The 20,819-nt window shown below is 34.5% G+C and overlaps 1 protein-coding gene across 5 annotated transcripts in view; it reads right to left on the bottom strand.

Annotated features, from left to right (window-relative positions):
- The window catches only part of ATF2 (activating transcription factor 2), a 114,438-nt gene that overhangs the window by 45,670 nt on the left and 47,949 nt on the right, over positions 1-20,819 (bottom strand). For 3 of the 5 annotated variants that reach the window (XM_011991869.1, XM_011991867.1, XM_011991868.1), the window contains 2 exons: positions 17,644-17,718; positions 10,833-10,902 (listed from right to left, as the gene is read on the bottom strand). In XM_011991869.1, coding sequence (XP_011847259.1) covers positions 10,833-10,857 — 25 coding nt within the window. In that variant the 5' untranslated portion in view covers positions 10,858-10,902; positions 17,644-17,718. Of the gene's footprint in view, positions 1-2,101; positions 2,199-10,832; positions 10,903-17,643; positions 17,719-20,819 lie in introns of all 5 variants that reach the window. The other 2 variants (XM_011991866.1, XM_011991865.1) reach the window with 1 other exon arrangement.

Genomic DNA, 20,819 nt, shown 5'->3' with positions numbered 1-20,819 from the left:
GTACTCTTCTAAGGAAGACTCTTCGTTTAAGAGAAAATACTCATAATTTCTTTTGTAAGATTAAAATTTACATATTTGTTAACCATTATATCCCCACAGAGGGCATTACTTACTATTTTATCTTTGCCCCCAACATGTATACCCAGAGTACTAGTATTTTTACTATGTACAAATATATTTAACACTAAAATGACCCACTTGTAATACGTAACTAGACAAAATGCAGGCCTGTCTCAGGCACTGTGAGTAATATCAGAATTACCAGAAGGACTCTATTATATCATAATTTTACTAGTTTCTAGCCTATCCTTTAATTCCCACCTCCCAAAAGATCTCAAAAATCACATTATAGTAAGTAAAGTACATATATTAGCTTAAGTCCATCATGACTAAATTAGTAGGTCAAATCTAAATTTGACTCCTGTTCATACCCAAGGGTTTGTCTATCTAAGTTCATTAGAAGGCTCTGAAATTACATTAAAGGGAGGGAAAAAAATCTTAAAAAAATAAAATACATAAGCATAAGTCACTTTTATCAATGATCACTGGAACTATCAGACTTGAGAAAAGTCAACATAGGTACAATCATTGAACATGCACATTGCATATGGCTAACGATCACCAAAACTATACCACACATATCATGCATTTTATTTACATGGTAATGTTAACCTATTCATCTCAACATATGTTAGTGAAAACAAAAAGGGTCAAGTACTGTGTTTGAATGTGCTCTACTTTTCTACTGCATTAAATGTGATCAGACAGGAAAGTAATTTCTAGAAACCAATTTCAAAACATATTTGAGCTAAAAAGTTACACACAGAGAGAGACTGTGCTAAGGCAGAAAGTTTCAGAGAAACAAAGAGCTTCATGCCTAGGACAGTGAACTCTCCAGGTTGTTACTATTTTGCTTGTTTGGTTCGTTTTGTTCTAGATCTTAGTATCTAATGTAAAATACTCCAAAAAAAAAAAAAAAAAAAAAGAGCATTTCTCACTCTTCTCTGTTTTTTACTTATGGAACTTAGGATATGTTGGAAGTTCCCCTACATTTTTCCTACATATATTGTTTTTGATAAATTAACTTTCTGTTACCTTTAATTTCTTCATTACAAAAATTTCAATACTGAAAGTAGAGGGAAAACCACCAAATATTTGCTTTATTATCTATCCAAAACATTGCATAGAACAATTTGGGCTCTATAATGATGAATAATTTAAAAGTATTATAGTATTTGGGTATAATTCCAGACTTACATGATATATAACAAGCTTTACAAGAGAAAAGAAAAATCTAGAGTTAATTTGAATATTTATATGTAAATCTGTGATGACATAAAAGATCTGAAATATATACAGTTTTGTTTTATCACAATACTTATAAAATATACCAAAAAATTAGCAAAATTATACATGACATGTATGTATATATACATAGATGTGTGTGTGTATATATTTCAATACCAAAAAAGCGCAGCTAATACAGCATAGAATGACAATCAACCAATGTATGAACTGGGTTTCTCTTTTCACATACAGTGAAAAATAATCATCTGCTTAGGTGATACTGTACGTTTCATAGTATCAACACACAAAAACTGCATTGACTGAATTTAGAGCCTCTTTACTGAGAATATTTTACTAATACAAATGTTTAGTCTGAAAAGAAATATAAACAACTCTAATGAACAAGTCTGCTCACTGTTCTTTCTCCAACAGGAGAAGCTTGGTCATTTTCTATCTTCACACAGCCTTGTAAGTCAGTTGTACAAGATAGCTAAAAGAAATGCTGACTAAATACCATGTTAGTTCAATTATTAGTTAAATGTTAAATTTGTAGATGGTATGAATGTTCCCAGAATTCTAATGAACTTCCACAAAATCGACATTGGAATCTAAATTTGAAAACTACACGAAAAAGTGAAATGAATGGTCAGAAGGAAACATGAAAATGTAATGGGTAAAATACATGTTGCCAACATTTACTATAATGAAGTCATTGGAATATCACCAGACTATATTATTTACAGAGAATACACAAAAATTGTGCACATTCCAGGTGAAATATGTATATAAGCTATTAATAAAAGCATATACTAACCAGCCACAATGACACTGTCATTACGTGCTGGACCAAATTTCAGTGTCATCTCATGTTTATGTTTATGGACAGCCAAATGATCCTCGTTGGTAAAACGCTGTGGCAAAAAGTTTTAAAATATAGTTAAGATTTTCAATTTGATCAAATAAGTAAAATGATTAGGAAATTCATTTCCACAACATGTAAAACCACCATTAACAGTGAAATAGCAGTTTTTAAACTATAAAAGAATCCGTTGTTAGTAGATAAGCATACTAGATTGCAAACAATCACAGAGAAACCCATTACTCAAGAATAAGCAATACTGACACACTGCTAGGTCACATAACTCATTTGAGAGCATTTAAAAATAAAATCGGAGGCAAAGAAACTTTACATAAATTTCATTTGGATACTAAAAATAGACCACCATTAATCTGTCCTATGATAGTAGAAACTATACTCCATGGTACAATGACTTTTCAAGCAAGTACTGTAGTATTAATATTTACCTAGACTTAAGGTTACTTACCACTTTTTAAAAGAGAATTTTCTTATAAAAGTATTACGCCTGGACAAAATTAAGAAATAAATCTGATTTTCATGTTACCACATAAAAAAGAATGCCTTTGTTTTAATCCAGCAAAGAAATAGCAACCAGTACAATAACAAAGCAGCTCATTTTAAAATAAGAATTTTTAAAGTACCCAAAATAATTTTTTCATGAGAGTTCTTACATAAAAATGGAGCAAAATTATTTTTAAAACATTTTATTTTTAAAGTTATCCATCATATATTTTCCTACCTCTAACTTGGATAAGTTTTGCATGCCAAAGGTAACATTTATGATTATAACACAATAAATACATTGTTTATCTCTGATGTCTGAACATCAACCTTTTTGAAGATGCTCATTAAGCAATATTTATAACTGAAAATAGGGAGCTTTTTGTTATTTCAAAGCAGTAATTTTAAAACGCTAAGTGAACAGATCTCAATTCATTCTTTATAACCTTACAAGTGAGGATGTTAAAATATATATACTTGAACTTGGTTTGCCCAAACCATCAAAATGAATTCCATTTCTTGTGGTCTCCTTCCTCTACCCAATTCACTACATCCTTTCATGCAACTAATAATAGTAGCTTTAGGGTTACCTTAAACACAATGTAAAAGAATGAAACATTTTTAACATTTTAACATCTTTGGCCCAGCCTACTATCCCTCTGCCTATAGAGGTAAAAACCATCTCATATGTGCCCCAGTTATGTGTTGCACAATGCCTTGGTTATAGCACCTATCATATTTTCATATGTCTGTCCTTTTAAGTAGGCTGAGCTCCTACTGTGGTCCTCCAAACTTAACACACAGTAAGTGCTCAATAAATGCTAATTGAAAGAATGAATTCATTACAATAAAACAGGCGAATCTTAAAGATCAGTCTGAGGGGGTTAAAAAAGACTGTAAACCACTGTTCATTAAGGTGAATTCAACTTCAGTTTAATCTGGCTACATTTTATCACTTAGTCTTTGGATTACTTCACACACCAACGGAAAACTACTATTTTATAACCTCTCTTCAGAACCTGCCTGTACTACCACTGAAGGAGAGTGTTCAGATGCAACACTTCCATTACTTGATTTACTCATTCACTCTTCAGACATTTACTGGGCACCAACCATAGGCACTAGGACCACAATGGAACTTTTCCCCACCCAGGTACTATCTTCCTATTACTTTATCATTATAAGAATCTCTCCCAATTTTGGGGAAATAAGAAACAGTGGTACTTTTGACAGACTGCTGAATAACACAGTTCTCAGAGAATGAACATATCTGCAGAGTGTATTGACATTAATATTTTACACTTTTTCTTTGTATTGCTGTTTTATATGTATGTGTCTTACATCCTACATTAAAAGCATCTGAAAGTAAGATTTACTTTATGTTCCAAAGAACCTCATAATATGGCTTTTCCACTAAAGGCAATCATTAAACATTTGTGAATGAATGTATTTTGGTGCAGGTCCCAGATTTTAAAACTGCAAAGTCAACAAATTAATAGATAAGAAGTTGGAATGTTGTTGCCAAGGAATTTTATTCTACCAATTTTCTTTGCTCGGATTAGTTTGACCACAAATATTCAAATCAAAGAACTACATGTAGAATAAATAACACTGTGTTCGTACAAAACATATGAAATTCTAAGTTCAATCCTAAGTGAAAGGAAGTGGCCAGAAGGAACCTAACAAATATTTAGGATCATATGAATATTAAAAGGGAGAATGCAACCAATATGTATTTATAAACTCTCATATAAGATCCACAGATCAAATTTGTCTAACTGCAATTTACAAAGGGATTACTGATCCTATAACAGTATTAATTATATACAGTGACAGCAACACCGCAAAGGTATTTGTCAAAATACAAAAACACTGCAAAGGACAAAATACACTGGCACTTGATACAGATGAATTTGACCTTGGTTATCTGAGAAAATTTATTATTTTTAACAAGAAACTTAAAAAGACAGTGTGAAAAAGCAATCTTGTGAAAAGGCACTCACCAGAAGTTTAATATGAAAGAAATGCATTATTTATTTATTTATAAGGTAGCTACAAGCTAAGATAATTTTTTTTTTTTTTACAGAATCTATATGAATTGCCTTCCCAGTCAAATTAAAGTTTATTCTAAAAATAAGCTTTGTAAAAATATATATATTACTAGCAACACCAACATACTGAATTCATAAACTGTATTCCTCCAGGCATTTCAAAGCACAACCCCCACGCAAAACGCTGTAGATACACACAAAAACACAAGTATTTTGTTAAACAAGACTAAGACCTTGAGTATATAGCTCAATAAACAATGTAAAAAGTGAAAAAAAATTTTTTTTTCTTTGATAGGTCCCTAGCAATCTCTCTTAAAAGGTTAAAAAGAAAGGGTAACCTGTCAGATGGGAAGAAGGTAAATCAGTTGCTTCTACAATAATTTAAGTTTTGATATCTGGGAAATCTGTGTTACTAAGGCTTGACCACTCTCACCAGAATTAACTTCCTAAAAAATCAGACATTCTATAGTTAATACATAGACTCATATCCATGATATATTATTATTCCTTTTAAATATATTAGATAGACACAAATAAGTTTTCAAGCCATTGGGCCAATAGCTTGTTTCACTACTTTTTTCACTAGTTTAAGGACTATTCAACAACAGCAGGAAGTCACACTGACATATTCACTGTCTCTCTCATGCACACACACACACTCTCACGCATACATCTCCATTGACGCTTTAGACTAAATATAAAATGAATCTTTATCTCCTTTATAAAACAGCTTATAATGTGTAAACATTCTACCAAAGAAACACTTTTCAATGACAGGGACACCAAAAGCAAAGATACTACCAATTATATGGAAGACTAACAAAGACAAATGAATCTTTCACTAAATTACTTCACTGTCTCTTTTACTAAATTCCATGGAGCATCACTTTAAAACAAGTGAAATGAACAGGCATGTGGAATACCTAAGAGTAACTTAGGCATACAAGAAGATTTAATAGCAAGAGTCTACAGTTAAAAACTCTTTGTAATCATTTCTAGAGGTCTCTCTCTGATACTGTATTATCACCAAAATAGATTTTAATGTGTAAAAATCTATTTGAAACCTTAAATTTAACTAGGACCATTGTGTTAAAGCTGAAACTCAAATTCAGAATAATGTCATTGCCTACTGGTGACAAAAAATAACAAGAAACTTAAAAAGACAGTGTGAAAAGGCAATCTTGTGAAAAGGCAGTCACCATCAAAATGATGCTTCTAAAACCAATTCTTATTAAGTAGTTTCTAGGAAATACTATTTCAATCTAAAGAGAGACCACACCATTTCTGTTCTCAGCACGATTTAATGAATGGATGAGTAGGCAGGTTATATTTTGATCAGTAATACTTACAAAGAGATTATTTTAAGTATCTTAGGGTACAAACACAGCCCCTCCAATATAATACTCAGGATCAAATGGCTAATGTTTAAAAGAATCACTATTAGCGAGAATTCAATTAGTGAGAATAAAAAATTGATTTAGCTTTTAAAAAACAATTTGGCAAAATATATGAAGAAACTTAGAAATGTGTGTATACATTTAAATCCAGTAACACTAGTTCCAAAATGTATTTTAAGAAACTAAGTGGAGACATATACAAAGGGTTATGTAGAAGGATATTCATACAATGTTGCTTATAATACCAAAATTAAAAGTTCATAATAGTGGAATCAGTAAATCATGGGACCTGTTCTAGCAACAGCGACTTAAAGCCATGCTTTCAATTAATAGACAAAATGCTCATGATATGTGTAATGTCATCCAAATACTAACAGAATACAAAACTGTGCAGTATGGTCCCAATTTTGTTTTAAAAATATATAGATCCCATCCTCTCCTAGCTACTTAAGGACCCCGCTCCTGCAATGGTCCCATTTTCTGCATTGCCAAATATGCTGTGATATTCCCACCCTAAAATGCAAAACAAAGATCCACCATCTTCAATCCTACATTGAAGCTATATATTCTCACTTTCTCTTTAGCTATACCTCCAAGAAAGAGCTGTCCTATAATGTCTCCATTTCTGGTTCTTCCCATTCTCTCTTTGACCTACTCCAATTACACTGTTGTTACTGCCCCTTCATTGAAAGCTACTTTTATCACAGTCTCTAAATTCAATAGTAAATACTGAATTCTCATCTTATCCTACTTAAGATATGACTACATTGTTTCTCTTACTTTGAAATATTTTTTCTAACTTTCAGGATTCAATTTTCCTCACTGGTTGCTGCTTCTTAATCTTCTGTGCTACATTCTCCTCCTTTTCCTGACTTTTAAACACTGGAGGTGCCCTAAAGCTTAGCTCTCACCCTTCTATCTATACTATTTTGATATAGAAGTAAAACTAAGCAAATATGGGAATTATGGATAAGACAAAATGAATTACAAACCTCGACAATGGAAAAAATAGTAATTATCAGACATTAGGAGATGGGAAAGTGGAGGCAGAAAGTATGAAATGTTAACTCCTTTAATAGTAGGAAACCTAAAAAAATAATTACCTAACTTCTTACTGTTTTTCACACACATAGTTAATGTTAGAGAGGTCTTTTAACAACAATTTCTTATGATACACATACACACACAAATTCTAATGTTCAGCAATCAGTTTTTCTTCTGTTTAACTGTAATGCTTTTATTTAAAATGGCATGTGTATTAGTAAGAAGTCAATCACAAAAACCATTCTAACTATTTTAAGCAGAAGAGAATCAGGAAAGGCCTTTTTTGGGTCTCCAAGAATGATACCTAGAACATGTCAAAACTAGTCTTCATCCAAAGGCTGGCCCTAGAAACACACTGCATTAGCTGTAATTCAGGGATTACAGAATCAAGTTGTCTGTTCACTCCAAGCCAGCAAAACGGATGATTTGAGTAATACCATCTCTCATTCCATTTAACTTGGTACCAAATCCAAAAAGTAAAGTGGGTCAGGCGCAGTGGCTCACACCTATAATCCCAGCATACTGGGAGGCCAAGGTGGGCAGGTGGCTTGAGCCCAGGAGTTTGAGAACAGCCTGGACAACACTGGGAGACCCTGTATAAAAACAACAACAACAACAACAAAAAAACAACAAAAAAAAAACAAGCAAAAAATTAGTCAGGTGTGGTGGCGAGCACCTGTGATCCCGGCTACTCTGGAGGCTGAGGTGGGAGGATCACCTGAGCCCGAGAGGTTGAGGCTTCAGTGTATTATGATCATGCTACCGCACTCCAGCACAGGTAACAGAGTGAGATCCTGTCTCGAGGAAAAAAAAAAAAAAAATTTAAGTAAATCTGATTTACCACAAAGAGTAAATTTCGTCGGTGAAACCTAAAATCATATGCAGAATTCTAGGAGCAAAGAGAATTGTAGTTTTTATCTCTCTTAACTTTACAGAAAAAAAAAAAATCAAATATATCTCCAAAATAAATGTCAAATTAGTCTATTTCTCTCTGTGTCCACTGTTACCACCTAATCCAAACCACCATCATCTCTCACCTGGACTGCTGTCAGCCTCTTGTCTCCCTGTGACCACTCAGCAGTGGCTTTTCACTGCTCAGTGAATAAAACCCAAACACCTTAGCATAGGATATGTCTTTTTTTCTATCTCCTCTGACCTCATCTCTTAACCTTCTCTCTATTGATCATTATATGCTCCAGCCACAGTAGTTGTGTTTTTGTTCTTAAACACACCATACACATTCCTTCCCTAGGGCCTTTACATTTGCTGCTCCTTTAGTCTAGAAATATACAAGCTGTGTGCTCCTGCATTTTCTTCGGGTCTTTGTTCAAATGTCACCTTAGCAAAGGCACATTCCCTGGTTAACCTATCTAAAATAGCATTAATCTTGATTAACTCCTATGTTTACCTGGCTATACATCATTAAATATCATGTAAATCAAAATTACAATGAGATACCACAACACCTTCACCAGAATGACTAAAACTTAAGAGACTAACCAAAACAATCTTGAAAAAGGAAGACTAAATTAGAGAATTTACCCTAACTGACTGGAACACTAACTGTAAAGCTAGAGTAATCAAAATGGTGTGGTACTGGCATAAAAGTTGACAGAATGATGAATGGAACAGAATATAAATCCCAGAAAGACCCATACTTACACAATCATTTGATTTTCATTAAAGGAGTCAAAGCAGTTTAATAAGGAAAGAAAAATCTTTTCAGGAAATTATTCTGGGATATCTAAACTCATGTTTTAAAAAAGTTAGCTTCAACTGGCTGGGCACGGTGGCTCACGCCTGTAATCCTAGCACTTTGGGAGGCCGAGGCAGGGGCATCACCCAAGATCAGGAGTTCGAGACCAGCCTGACCAACATGAAGAAACTCCATCTCTACTAAAAATACAAAATTAGCCAGGCGTGGTGGCACACGCCTGTAAACCAAGCTACTTGGGAGGCTGAGGCAGAAGAATCGCTTGAACCCAGGAGGCGGAGGTTGTGGTGAGCTGAGATCGTGCCACTGCACTCCAGCCTGGGCAACAAGACGAGACTCCGTCTCAAAAAAAAAAAAAAAAAGTTAGCTTCAACCCCTATCTCACACCATACACAAAAATTAATTCAAGATTAAAGAGAAATCTAAATGAAACAGAAAGCTTTTAGAGGAAAACAAAGGAGAATACCTTCATAACCTAAAGGCAAGCAAAAATTTATCAGACAAGTCACAGAAAGCAACAACCATAAGAGGAAAAATATTAACACATTAGGATTCATTAAAATTAGAAACATCTGTTCATCAAAAGATATTATTATGAAAATTAAGATGCAAACCACAGAAAAAGCAACCTCTGACACAGGACTGGTATCCAGGATACATAAAGAACTCCCGCAACTCAATAATAAAAAGACAACCCAATTTTTTAAAATTAGCAAAAGATTTAAAAAGATACTTCACAAAATGTAAGGGATAGAAATGGTCAACAAACACATGAAAAAAGCAGCCTGGCAATTTCCTAAAAAGTCAAACATATATCTATCAGATAATCCCATCATTATACTCCCATGTATTCTTCCAAGAGAAATGAAAGCATGTGTCCATAAAAAGACTTGTACACCAGTATTCACATCAGCCTTATTAATAACTAAAAAACCCAATATCCATCAGTAGATGAACAGATAAATTGTGAGAAAATGAAATATTATATCTCAATGAAAAGGAATTAACTACTGGTAACATAACATGGAGAAATATTAAATTATGTGGAGTGAAAAAATGTACTGTATGATTCCATTCATATAAAATTCTGGAAAATGCAAACAAATCTACAGTACCAGAAGGTAGACCAGTAATTGATAAAGGTAGGTGGGATAAGAGGATTTATAAATAGGCATGAGGAAACTTTTGGGGTGATGTATATGTTCACTATCCTGATTGTGCTGATGGTTTTATGAGTATATATGTGTTAAAATTTATCAAATGGTACATTTTTAAGTATATACAGTTTATTGTAGGTCATTATATTTCAATTTAAAATATCAACTAAGAAAACAAATGAGAAGAAATAATGCTTACTTACAATTTATGGTCTGTATATTTAAGTACTTTGTAACTTCGCTACACATTACATTTATTTTTTAATTCTTCCTTAGTGTCTATAGTTATTTTAAGATAAGTATAATAGGAATAGATTAATAATTTAGTGGGTTGTTAAAAAAATATTACTTTCTGAAACTGCTGCCATATGCCCAATATTAAAGATGTTAGGCTTAACAACATTAATACATTAGTGATACTCTAAGAAGTAAATATCAGTTAACTTCATAAAAGTTTAGTAAGTAAAATAATTCTCATATAATATAGATCTGATTTCTAATTAGGCAGTTTATCAATAATTTTCAACCAATAATGGTCAAATTATACTTTTATATCTTGGACTTTTGGGTAGGGTTTCCACTTTTCCATTACAAGATACAATGTTCCCCCCCACTCCATATTAGGTTGTACTTTCTAAAACTCAGTTGCACTATTGAAGAAAAAGAAGAATTTCTTCCCAAAAGTTTTCTGGGTTTTTTTCATCCTAACTCCAAAATTTTACAGAATACTATAAGAAAATGCTTTTAGTGATAACATATCATATCATCGATGTTTTAGTAAGTGGAAATACACAAAATAATTTAAAGTAATTCATGTATTACCTGGCCACATCCAGGCGCAGTGCATAGAAAGGGTTTGTCATCACTCATATTCCACAGGTCCTTGTATTGCCTATAATCAATCAGAAAACACTTTAGAGTACATATTTTAAAATAAAGAATAATTTAAAATATAAATCTCAAGATTTTTCATTAAGCTTATTTTCTATTTTAATGCAAAATAAAACACTTTTCTGACATTTTAATTCTATTTCGCTTTCTTATTAAGAGAGTAGATAAAATATATGTAACATGTAGATTCTGCACTATAGGAAAAAGGGTAGGAACACTGCTCTGTCAGGCTAACTCTTTCCTGCTCAGCAATGTAAAAGTACTTACGGTGAAACGAACAAATTTCATTTATTCAACAAAATTAAATGAGCAAATACTATGCATTCTTCCAAGGATCATACTGTACTGTTACAAAAATAATGTGGCAAAATTTCTATATCCAGGCCTAAATTCGAGTGGAATATTTTTATCTATTGGCTAAACATTTCTACCTAAATATGCCACCAAAACATCAATATGTCTAAAACCAAACTCTTAAATCCCTTCTTAAATTTACACCTTTTCCTATATTGGAAGCACTATAGAAGACTCAGAGAAATTCAAAAATAAAAGAGAAATAGATCCCAGCCTCAGGGAATCTCTCCTTCCAGTAAAGGAGATAAGGTAGTAATTAATATAACAAAATCTGTATCTCTAACTCTGATCTCTTTCTAAATCCTAGATTTCCAACCTTTTATTAGTGGTATACTGAGTCCAAGTTCAAAAGTCTTGTCAATATTTTATGCTGTTTCCTTGTAATATATCAAAAATTTTGTCAAGGATTTGATATACCTCATTTTTAGGAAACCCATACTGGTTCACAGTAGTCGCTGCTTCATGTTTAAAGCATGTACACAATGATCACTGAGAACAGAAATGGTTTCCAGGAAGTCACCATTATTAATCTCATACTCAAAATTTGTGAAATGTGTGAACAAAATTTTTATTGCTTTATCCAAAATGTTTATTGCTATAATTGTCAAATAGCCTATGGACAACGTGATACCACACTGGTGGGTGCAAGGATGACACTTGGGGAAACACTGTCTAGACTTCTGGCTTCTAGTCTAACACATAAAGAACTTGAAAGTCATCATTCCTACCCTCATAACGTGAAATAAGCTAAACCAACAGAAAATCATCAACTCTTCTTATATCCATCAGAGAAATGAGGTCAAAGGGCAAACTGCTGCCCTGAAAAGTTGAGACTGAGGCAGATACTGAGAATCACAGTTTACTAGTAGCAAATGCCTGCTGCTGGTGCCAGTACCAGGCAGAGACAAAAAGCAGAGACAAGCCATTTTCTTGTATCCTGTAAAATTTTTGACCTACACAATCTGTGAGCATTATAAGCTATTTTACAACTAAATTTGGAACATCTCCTCATGATATCTGTGATATATCTAAAAAACGTATTATCCTTCTAATGCTTCTTAAATGTTTACAAACTAAGGAATACTGGTATATAAATTTTTAAGTAAGAGCAAAGTATTCTAACAAGATTGGTTGTAATTGACCACTAGTAAAACTTACTAAATAATAAGTGGGCACAGTATGGCCCTGAAGTTCTCAAACAGGATACTCTACACTCTTAAAAATTTAGGTTCCCAAAGAACATTTTTGTTTATGTACTATCAGCACTGACCACATCAGAAATTACAACCGAGAAATTCTAAAAATATTAATTTATGAATCTATTTAAAAATAACAACTCATTGTATGTTAACACATTTTTAAAAACAATATATTTTCAAAACAAAAAATTCAGTGAGAAAGGCATTATTTCCCATTTTTTGCAAATCTTTAACATCTGGCTCAACACAGTAATACAGCTGAATTCTCATATGTGCTTCTGGTATTCAACCTGTTGTGATATCACCATGTATCCTCTAGAAAATGGCATCAAATCCTTGTGAGATAATGAGAATTTTAAAAAGGTAAATATTTTAGTATTATTATAAAAATGTTTTTAACTTCACAGACCCCTCTCACATTATGAGAATTCCTGGTACAGGCATACCTCATTTTATTGTGCTTAGCTTTACTGCACTGTGCAGATGCTAGTCTTAAAAATACACTTAAATCTCAGGGAGAAAGCAGATGCTGCAGATTTTTTCAGACACTCCTTATCAGATTAAGAAAGCTTCCTCCAATTTCTAGTTTCCTGAGAGTTTTAATGATGAGTAGACATTGAGTTTTATCAAATGCTTTTTCTGTATCTATTCAGATACTATTTTTCCTCTTATTGTTTTAATGTGGTATATCACACTGAATGTTTAATTGACAAACCAACCAGAATTTCTTAAATAAATCCTCCCTTTTGCTAGTATTTTAAGATGTTTACATCTATGGCGTGAAAAATAACCTTGCCAGGTATCTAGGTTGCAGTGGCTTTATAAGAAGAGTTGGGTCATGTTAATTCTTTTCTACTCTCTAGAAAAATCTGCGTAAGATAGGTACTAATTCTTCCTTAAATGTTGGAATAATTCACCAGCGAAGCTATCTGAGCCTGGAGCGTTCTCTTCTGGGTGGTTTTAAATAATGAATTCAGTATCTTTAAATAGATATAAACCAAAATTATTTTATCAGTTTTGTTCGTCAGCCAGGCGCAGTGGCTCATGCCTGTAATCCCAGCACTCTGACAGGCTGAGGCAGGTGGATTACTTAAGGTCAGAAGTTTGAGGCAAGCCTAGCCAACATGGCAAAACCCTGTCTCTACTAAAAATTCAAAAATTAGCTGGGTGTGGTGGCACGCACCTGTAGTCCCAGCTACTTGGGAGAGGCTGAGGCATGAGAATCACTTGAACTTGGGGAGGTGGAAGTTGCAGTGAGCTGAGAGTGCACCACTGCACTCCAGCTTGGGCAAGAGTGAGACTCTATCTTAAAAACAAACAAACAAACAAACAAAAATTCCCGGTAGCTTTTATGTATGTGTGGAAACTAAAAAATTTAACAAAATGCAAAAGACAATGAATAAACAAGGCAGTCATGAAGAATCGTAACTAAGCTAGAGGACTTTTATTATCAGATATCATGACCCATTATAAAATTACAGTAATTAAGACACTGTGATATCAGTCCAATGATAAACATATAAAGAAATGGAAAAGAAAGGAGTACAGAAATGGAACCACACATAAGGTTACATGATTTGTACAAATGCTCAACTGCAGTTAAGTGGGAAAAAGATGGTCTTTTCAATAATTGGTTCTAGAAATTTTATATAGCAAGAGTACTTGACTCAACCAATAATAATTATGTAATATTCCCCTGACAATAGCAGTTTATCAGTGCTTTAGATCAATGTTTCCCAAAGCATGGTAGCTATTATAGAAAAAAGATATTTAGCCAAATAAATTTGGGAAATGTTGAATGTGTAGGCTTCATTTTACAGGACTTTTCAGAGCCTTAATGTTATGTCAATTAAGGATTCAAAACTAAAAAATGCCCCATGAATTCTATCTCACATTATACTAAAAATTAAGTCACAGCAGATCATAGGCCTAAAAGTGAAAGGCAAAGCATAAGTTTCTAGAAGAAAAATAGGAAAGAATCTTTGGAGTAGGCAAAGGTTAAACAGGACACAAAAGGTCCACAAAAGAAAAGATTGATCCAACAGATTTTACTCTACATAGTGCATTTCATTCTATTTAAATTATACTTCAATAAAAGGCAAAAAAGAAGCAAATAGTGTATCTAACCTAATACTAGGAAAAAGACAAAAATTATACAGGTAACTACATCCGGATACAATGTGTTCCAGGAAACCTTACAGAAGCTTTGAGAAGGACACATAGTATAAAAAATAATTAAAAATCAAAGAATATGTACAGTCACCCCTCTGTATCCATGAGTTTTGCATCCATGGATTCAATCAATCTTGGACCAAAAATATGTGGGAAAAAACTGCATCTGTACTAAACATGTACAGACTTTTTTCCTGTCGTTATTACCTAAACAATATAGTATAACAACTATTCACATAGCATATGCATTGTATTAGGTATAAAGTAACCTAGAGATGATTTAAAGTATACAGGAGGAGGTGCATAGGTGATATGCAAATACTACACCATTTTATATAAGAAACTGGAGCATCCTCAGGTTTTGGTATCTTCAGGAGGTCCTGGATTCAATCACCCACAGATATTGAGGAACAACTGTATACCTAAAAAAATGACTGATTATCACAGGACTCTAAGTAGAGGTGGAGTAAGAAATTGAAAGAAAGCCTGGCACACAGCAAACCAGTAAGGACTTGACAGACAAGTCACGCAACCCAACAACTAAGAAAATGCCCTTATCTGAAAACTGGTTAAAAAAAAAAAAAAAAAAAAAAGATCAGTGTGTTTAATCTGTCTTTTGTGCATAAAATGTATTTCCAGTAACCAAAGAGTTGATGAAGGAAAAGTCCTTTATAGAATTTCAACAAGTGCAGAAGAATAAAACAATTAGAAAATTGCCACTTTAGCTGGGTGCAGTGGCTCATGACTATAATCCCAGCACTTTGGGAGGCTGAGGTGGGAGGATGGCTTGAGCCCAGGAGTTCAAGACTAGCTTGGGAAAGACGACGTGACCCCATCTCTACAAATAATTTAAAACAGTCACTCATGGCAGCATCATGGCGGTGCATGTCTGTAGTCCCAACTACTCTGGAGGCTGAGGCAGGAGGATCTCTTGAGCCCAGGAAGTCCAGGCTGCAGTAACCTGTGATTGTGCCACTGCAGTCCAGCCTGGGTGACAGAACAAGACCCCGTTTCTTTTTTTTTTTTTTAAAAAAGAGACCATCCTGGCTAACACTTTCAAAACCCCGTCTCTACTAAAAATACAAAATATTAGCCGGGGATGGTGGCAGGCACCTGTAGTCCCAGCTACTAGGGAGGCTGAGGCAGAATGGCGTGAACCTGGAAGGCGGAGCTTGCAGTGAGCTGAGAGTGCATCACTGCACTCCAGTCAAAACGAAAACAAAAGCACTGCCCATTTGGTTGCAAAGGCAGAGCTGTCAAGTTCTCATAATCAAATCTCAGTCCAAATCCCTGTGACCCCCCTTCTCAACAACAACAACAAAAAATAGCACGGCATGGTGGCACCTGCCTGTGGTCCCAGTTACTGAGGAAGGAGGATCCCTTGAACCCAAGAGGTCAAGATTGCAGTAATCAGTGGCAAGAGAGAGATCCTGTCTCCAAAACAAAAACAAAAACAAAAACAAAAACAAACTCGAAAGAAGAAAGAATGAATAAGGAGAGGGAGGAGGAAGAGAAGCAACAGGAAGAGGAGGAGGCTAGGAGGAGGGAGGGGGAAGGAAGAAAGAGGGAGGAAGGGAGAGAGAAGAGAGGAAGGAAGGAGGCGGGAGAGAGGAGAGAGGGAGGAAAGAAGAGGGAGGGAGGGAGAAGAGGGAGGAAAGAAGAAGAAGGGAGGGAGAAAGGAGAGGGAATAAGGAAGAAGGGAGGGAGAAGAAGGGGAGGAGGAGGAAGAAGTGGAAGAGGAAGACCACCACCACTTTAATCCCTAATGAAATAATGGACCCGGGCAACTATCATCAATGTCTGATTTTTAAAACCATTAGGAGAAAAGGGATAGGAACTTCACAATGGTTGGACCAGGCTGACAGCATCTGAATTCAGATTAGTCTTAAATTAACACCAAAGGTTGTTAAGGGTGGGGGCAGGGAATGTCAAAAGTCAAAAGTGAATCTAACCAAGCCTCCCTAGCTCCAATTACAAGGAAATTCAGGAGACAGAAAAAGAAGTTAAACACTACCACCACGAGGTAATCATCCAAATCCAATACAGATATTTTCAACTTACGATGGGTTTATTGGGACATAACCGCAACACGAATTGAGCAGTATAGTGACTGTATTACTTTCCCACCATCGTAAAGTCAAAAAACCCTAAGATGAATCACTATAAGTTAGAACAAATGACCTGGTCTCTTCAACAAGTAAATGTCATGGAGATAAAAAGAAGAGCAAAGGAAGAGGGTTACTGTTTTCCATTAGAAGAAATTTAATAAACATACAACCAAATTAAGGATCCTGATTTGAACAAAACAACTGCAAAAAGACATCTCTGAGTCAGGATTACTTTCCTACTTTTAAATTTCAATTTAAAGGTTCTCAATTAATTATCCCTTCCATCAACTTGTTTTCTTTCTAGAAATTATATATAGCAAACATATTTGACTCAACTAATAATTCTGTAACACTGTTTCTTTTTTAAATAGTAGCTTTTTCAAATAGTTAACCCTTCATAGCAGTGCTCCCCAAAACATTTCAACGGGGATGTCAATAAACACCACAGAAAAAAAGGTGTGGCCAAACAAATCTGGGAAATGCTGAAATATACTTTTTCTTTCTTTCTTTCCTTCTTTTTTTTTTTTTTGGAGGACTCTTCAGAGTCTTTAATATGCTAATGTAAAATGACTAGGGGAGCACCCAGAGTATGGAATTTTTGCCATAGCTATTTGCTATTTGAACACTTTTTCACAGAACATTCCATGGGACTGATAGAACTCATTTTAGAGGAAATCAAAACCTTAAAATATGTTTATGTCTGTCACAGCTAAGTGTATTTAGATGCTTTTAATCTGATTATTTAAAAACACAATAGGAGTATCAGCTAAACTACATACTAAATAAGTGACTTGTTTTCTATGGAAAAAAAACCCACCACAAATACTTACTTAACAGAAACAACCTATAAAGATTTTTATAACCCAAAATGTAAAAAATGGCTAAAAATACCAAATATTGCACACATACCTGGCAGAATTCACATGTAACTTGAATTTCATAAGTTGAATAACTTATCACATTCTTTTTCTCATGGCAAGAATACTGAAAAACAAAGTGGTTTCACACTGTTAAAAATAGTTCCGAAACACTTCTTGAAACACAGTAGAAAATAAAGTGCTCAAATTACTCTCTGTAACACTACTGTCACCCCAAAACTAGTCACTATTAAGAATTTTTATAATAGAGTAGTGCTCTTGAAATATCAACACACCTACACAAATATCCTAAACATAGGTATTAATATATCCAACTCCACCAAAGGGAGTAAAAGAGGAAGAAACATTTAATTCAGTCCTTAGGGCTGTGGTTGAAGGGCAGCCATTAAAAGAGTAAAAAAATCCTTACTTTGAACACTGATGAGAATGATGCAACCTAGTAATTCCATATTTCTCTTCAGAAAGCTTTTAATTTTAAAAAATGTACTTACTGGTATTCAGCTTCTCAGCCTAATTCATCAAAATATATCTGTCCTACAGTGTAGTTGATCTATATAAACAGCTCCCATTTGTATCAGCTTAAGGACAAGTACAGTATACTGAAACTACTCAGGTTAATGACCCATTTTTAAAACTCCACCAATGGCTTCACCTTATAGTCACTGAAACCTCATCCAGTGGTAAATAAGAGTAACTATGTGGTTATTTAAATAAGCTAATGGTGCATAGAGGAAATTTGCATTTTTCATAATTCTGTTCATAAATGAAGTTTCAAAAATGTCATGCTCAGAAAAATTTGGTAATTCTTGTGGGAAAATGTGTAACTAGCCAAAGTTCAGTGTCCTGGAGTAAAGGTCGATCTGATATAGGAAATAAGAAGAAGAGAGCAAGTTTCTTCCCTTGTCCTATGCAAAATTTTTATCTAAGAGGGTTCCATTTCTTCATTCACATTCAACTTTACCATGCTGTCTGCGAGGAGAGGAAAAAGAACACTAGAAAAATCCAAGCAAATTTATAGTAGCCATGCTTCCGTCATTAGAATATGAGCTTCATGAGGGCAAGGAACTTATCTTTGGGTTAACACCTACAACAGCGCCTAGCTCAGTTTAGTACAAGGAATATTTAAACATCAACTATACACAGACGCAAAGATGAAGAAAATTCTCCTTGCATTTGATAAACTTTCAGTCTAGAAGAAAAAGGAATATGGAAGTACAATGCCAATTAATTTGGTAGGAGTAAGAGTTAAAAATACTATGACAGTAGAGAGGAAGTGGAAGGATCAATCTGATAGTTGTAGAAAAACTTTCAGAGGGAGTTAGTCCTTGGTACCCTTCTCCTTAATCTTTTCTACTCTCCACTATACTATTCCCCTCCTCTACAAAACAAGTTTCTTACCTACACAGCAGCCTATTTCTTAGCCAACAAATAAAAACTCCATTCCCTTATTACCATTTTCTAATACTTAGCTAAGAGATCTATAAATATTAACAGTTCAAGCACCCTGAGACAGAAATGATAACAATTCTGGGAGGCTTAAATGCTATCTCTTTGTTAATCTAACTGAATCTAAAGTCTATAAATCCAGGCTTATCTCCCTTTTACTGCAGTGTTGCAAATATGCTCATAACAGAAGCCTGGAAGGGAGGTTTTGTTGAGCTATAGATTGTTGGAGAAGTCAATGACTGCACATAGACAATTGTTAATATATCATATTACTCTCTGGCAAGTATCTACAATCTATACTGGTAGGACAATCAACTGTCATGAAATGAACCCAGGAAAGTTCTAGGTAAAATTTTTTAGAAGTCGGCTTCTTTGATTTCTCCTAACTCTTCTTCTAACATTTATCTTCCTTGCTCCTGAGTTTCCATTTGGTACTTGGCATGAGTACTTCCTGCTAGATGCTGGGGATGTACTGGTAAATCAAGATAGTTACCTGTCTTCATGGAGTTTCCAAGATAGTGATGGGGCTTACATTAACTAATCAAGCATCCAACTCAGAGCTCCTTTTCTTACAACCTCTAATTAAGATTCAAAACTATCACTGAATGCCATAATACAAATCTGATTATCCACTTAGGAAATCCTACAGACTCAACCTTTTAGGTATACTTTGAGAGATACAAATTTAGCTATCATTTATATCTAATCTGACTTCCTTCTAAGTGCTACTTCCAATACACCATGGCCCATTTAACAGTATCAGACTGCCTGCCATCCTCTGAAAATCACCCTCAGTTTGCATATTATTTTAGCTATCCCTAAAATATACCCTCCCAAATGAACGTTTGCCTTCTTTGATATTATACTGTCAAGGCCCACTTCAAATAACACTTCCTTTGTGATACCTTCCCCATAATCCAGATTAAAAATTTCTCCCATGAACAATGTTGTTTATGCTTTGCTTACAGCATCCACATTATGTTCTGTAATGTCATCTATTATATAATCTGTGCTTCTCCCACCCCATTCTACTGCCTACTACTTCTTGAAGAAACATAACATAGCCAAAGGAATATGAGCTTTTGAGTCAGAATTGGCTCCAAAACCTGGTTTTGCCACTCGTAAGTTATAAAATATTGTGCAAGGTTCTAAATAATTTCGTGCTTCAGTTTCCCTAACTATAATACAAGGGTAGTATCACCTACCTCACAGTTGTTGTAAGCATTTTAAAATAGTATATGCAAAGTATACAGCACAATGCTCGGCACATGAGTACTGGATAAAATGGCAGTTGCAGTTCTATTATTTCTACTGTTATTAAAATTATAAGGCTGTCTCTAGTCATCATTATATCTGCACAGTATCTTACTTGCTAACAGCAGGCACAGAGTGATTGTTAAATTGTTAAAAGAAATTATATCAGTTGGGTACATTCTAAAAAATTTTAAAAAAGAAACTGTAATTTGTAAAATGCGTAAGTCCACATTTACTTCACATGGAAATAATAACTCTGCATCTTGGAGAGGCTACCAATTTCTATGCTCCAACATTTTAAAGAAATACATGGTCAGGCGCAGTGGTTCACGCCTGTAATGCCAGCACCCTGGGTGGCCGAGGCAGGAGAATCACCTGAGGTCAGGAGTCCGAGACCAGCCTGGCTGACGTGGTGAAACCCCTTCTCTACTAAAAACACAAAAATTAGTCGGGTGTGGTGGTTCATGCCTGTAAATCCCAGCTACTTGGGAGGCTAAGGCAGGAGAA

Source organism: Mandrillus leucophaeus, unplaced genomic scaffold (assembly GCF_000951045.1).
Source record: "Mandrillus leucophaeus isolate KB7577 unplaced genomic scaffold, Mleu.le_1.0 Scaffold40, whole genome shotgun sequence".
Lineage (NCBI taxonomy): Eukaryota > Metazoa > Chordata > Mammalia > Primates > Cercopithecidae > Mandrillus > Mandrillus leucophaeus.
The sequence above is the reverse complement of the archived record's forward strand: the minus strand, read 5'-3'. Positions and strand labels throughout refer to the sequence as shown.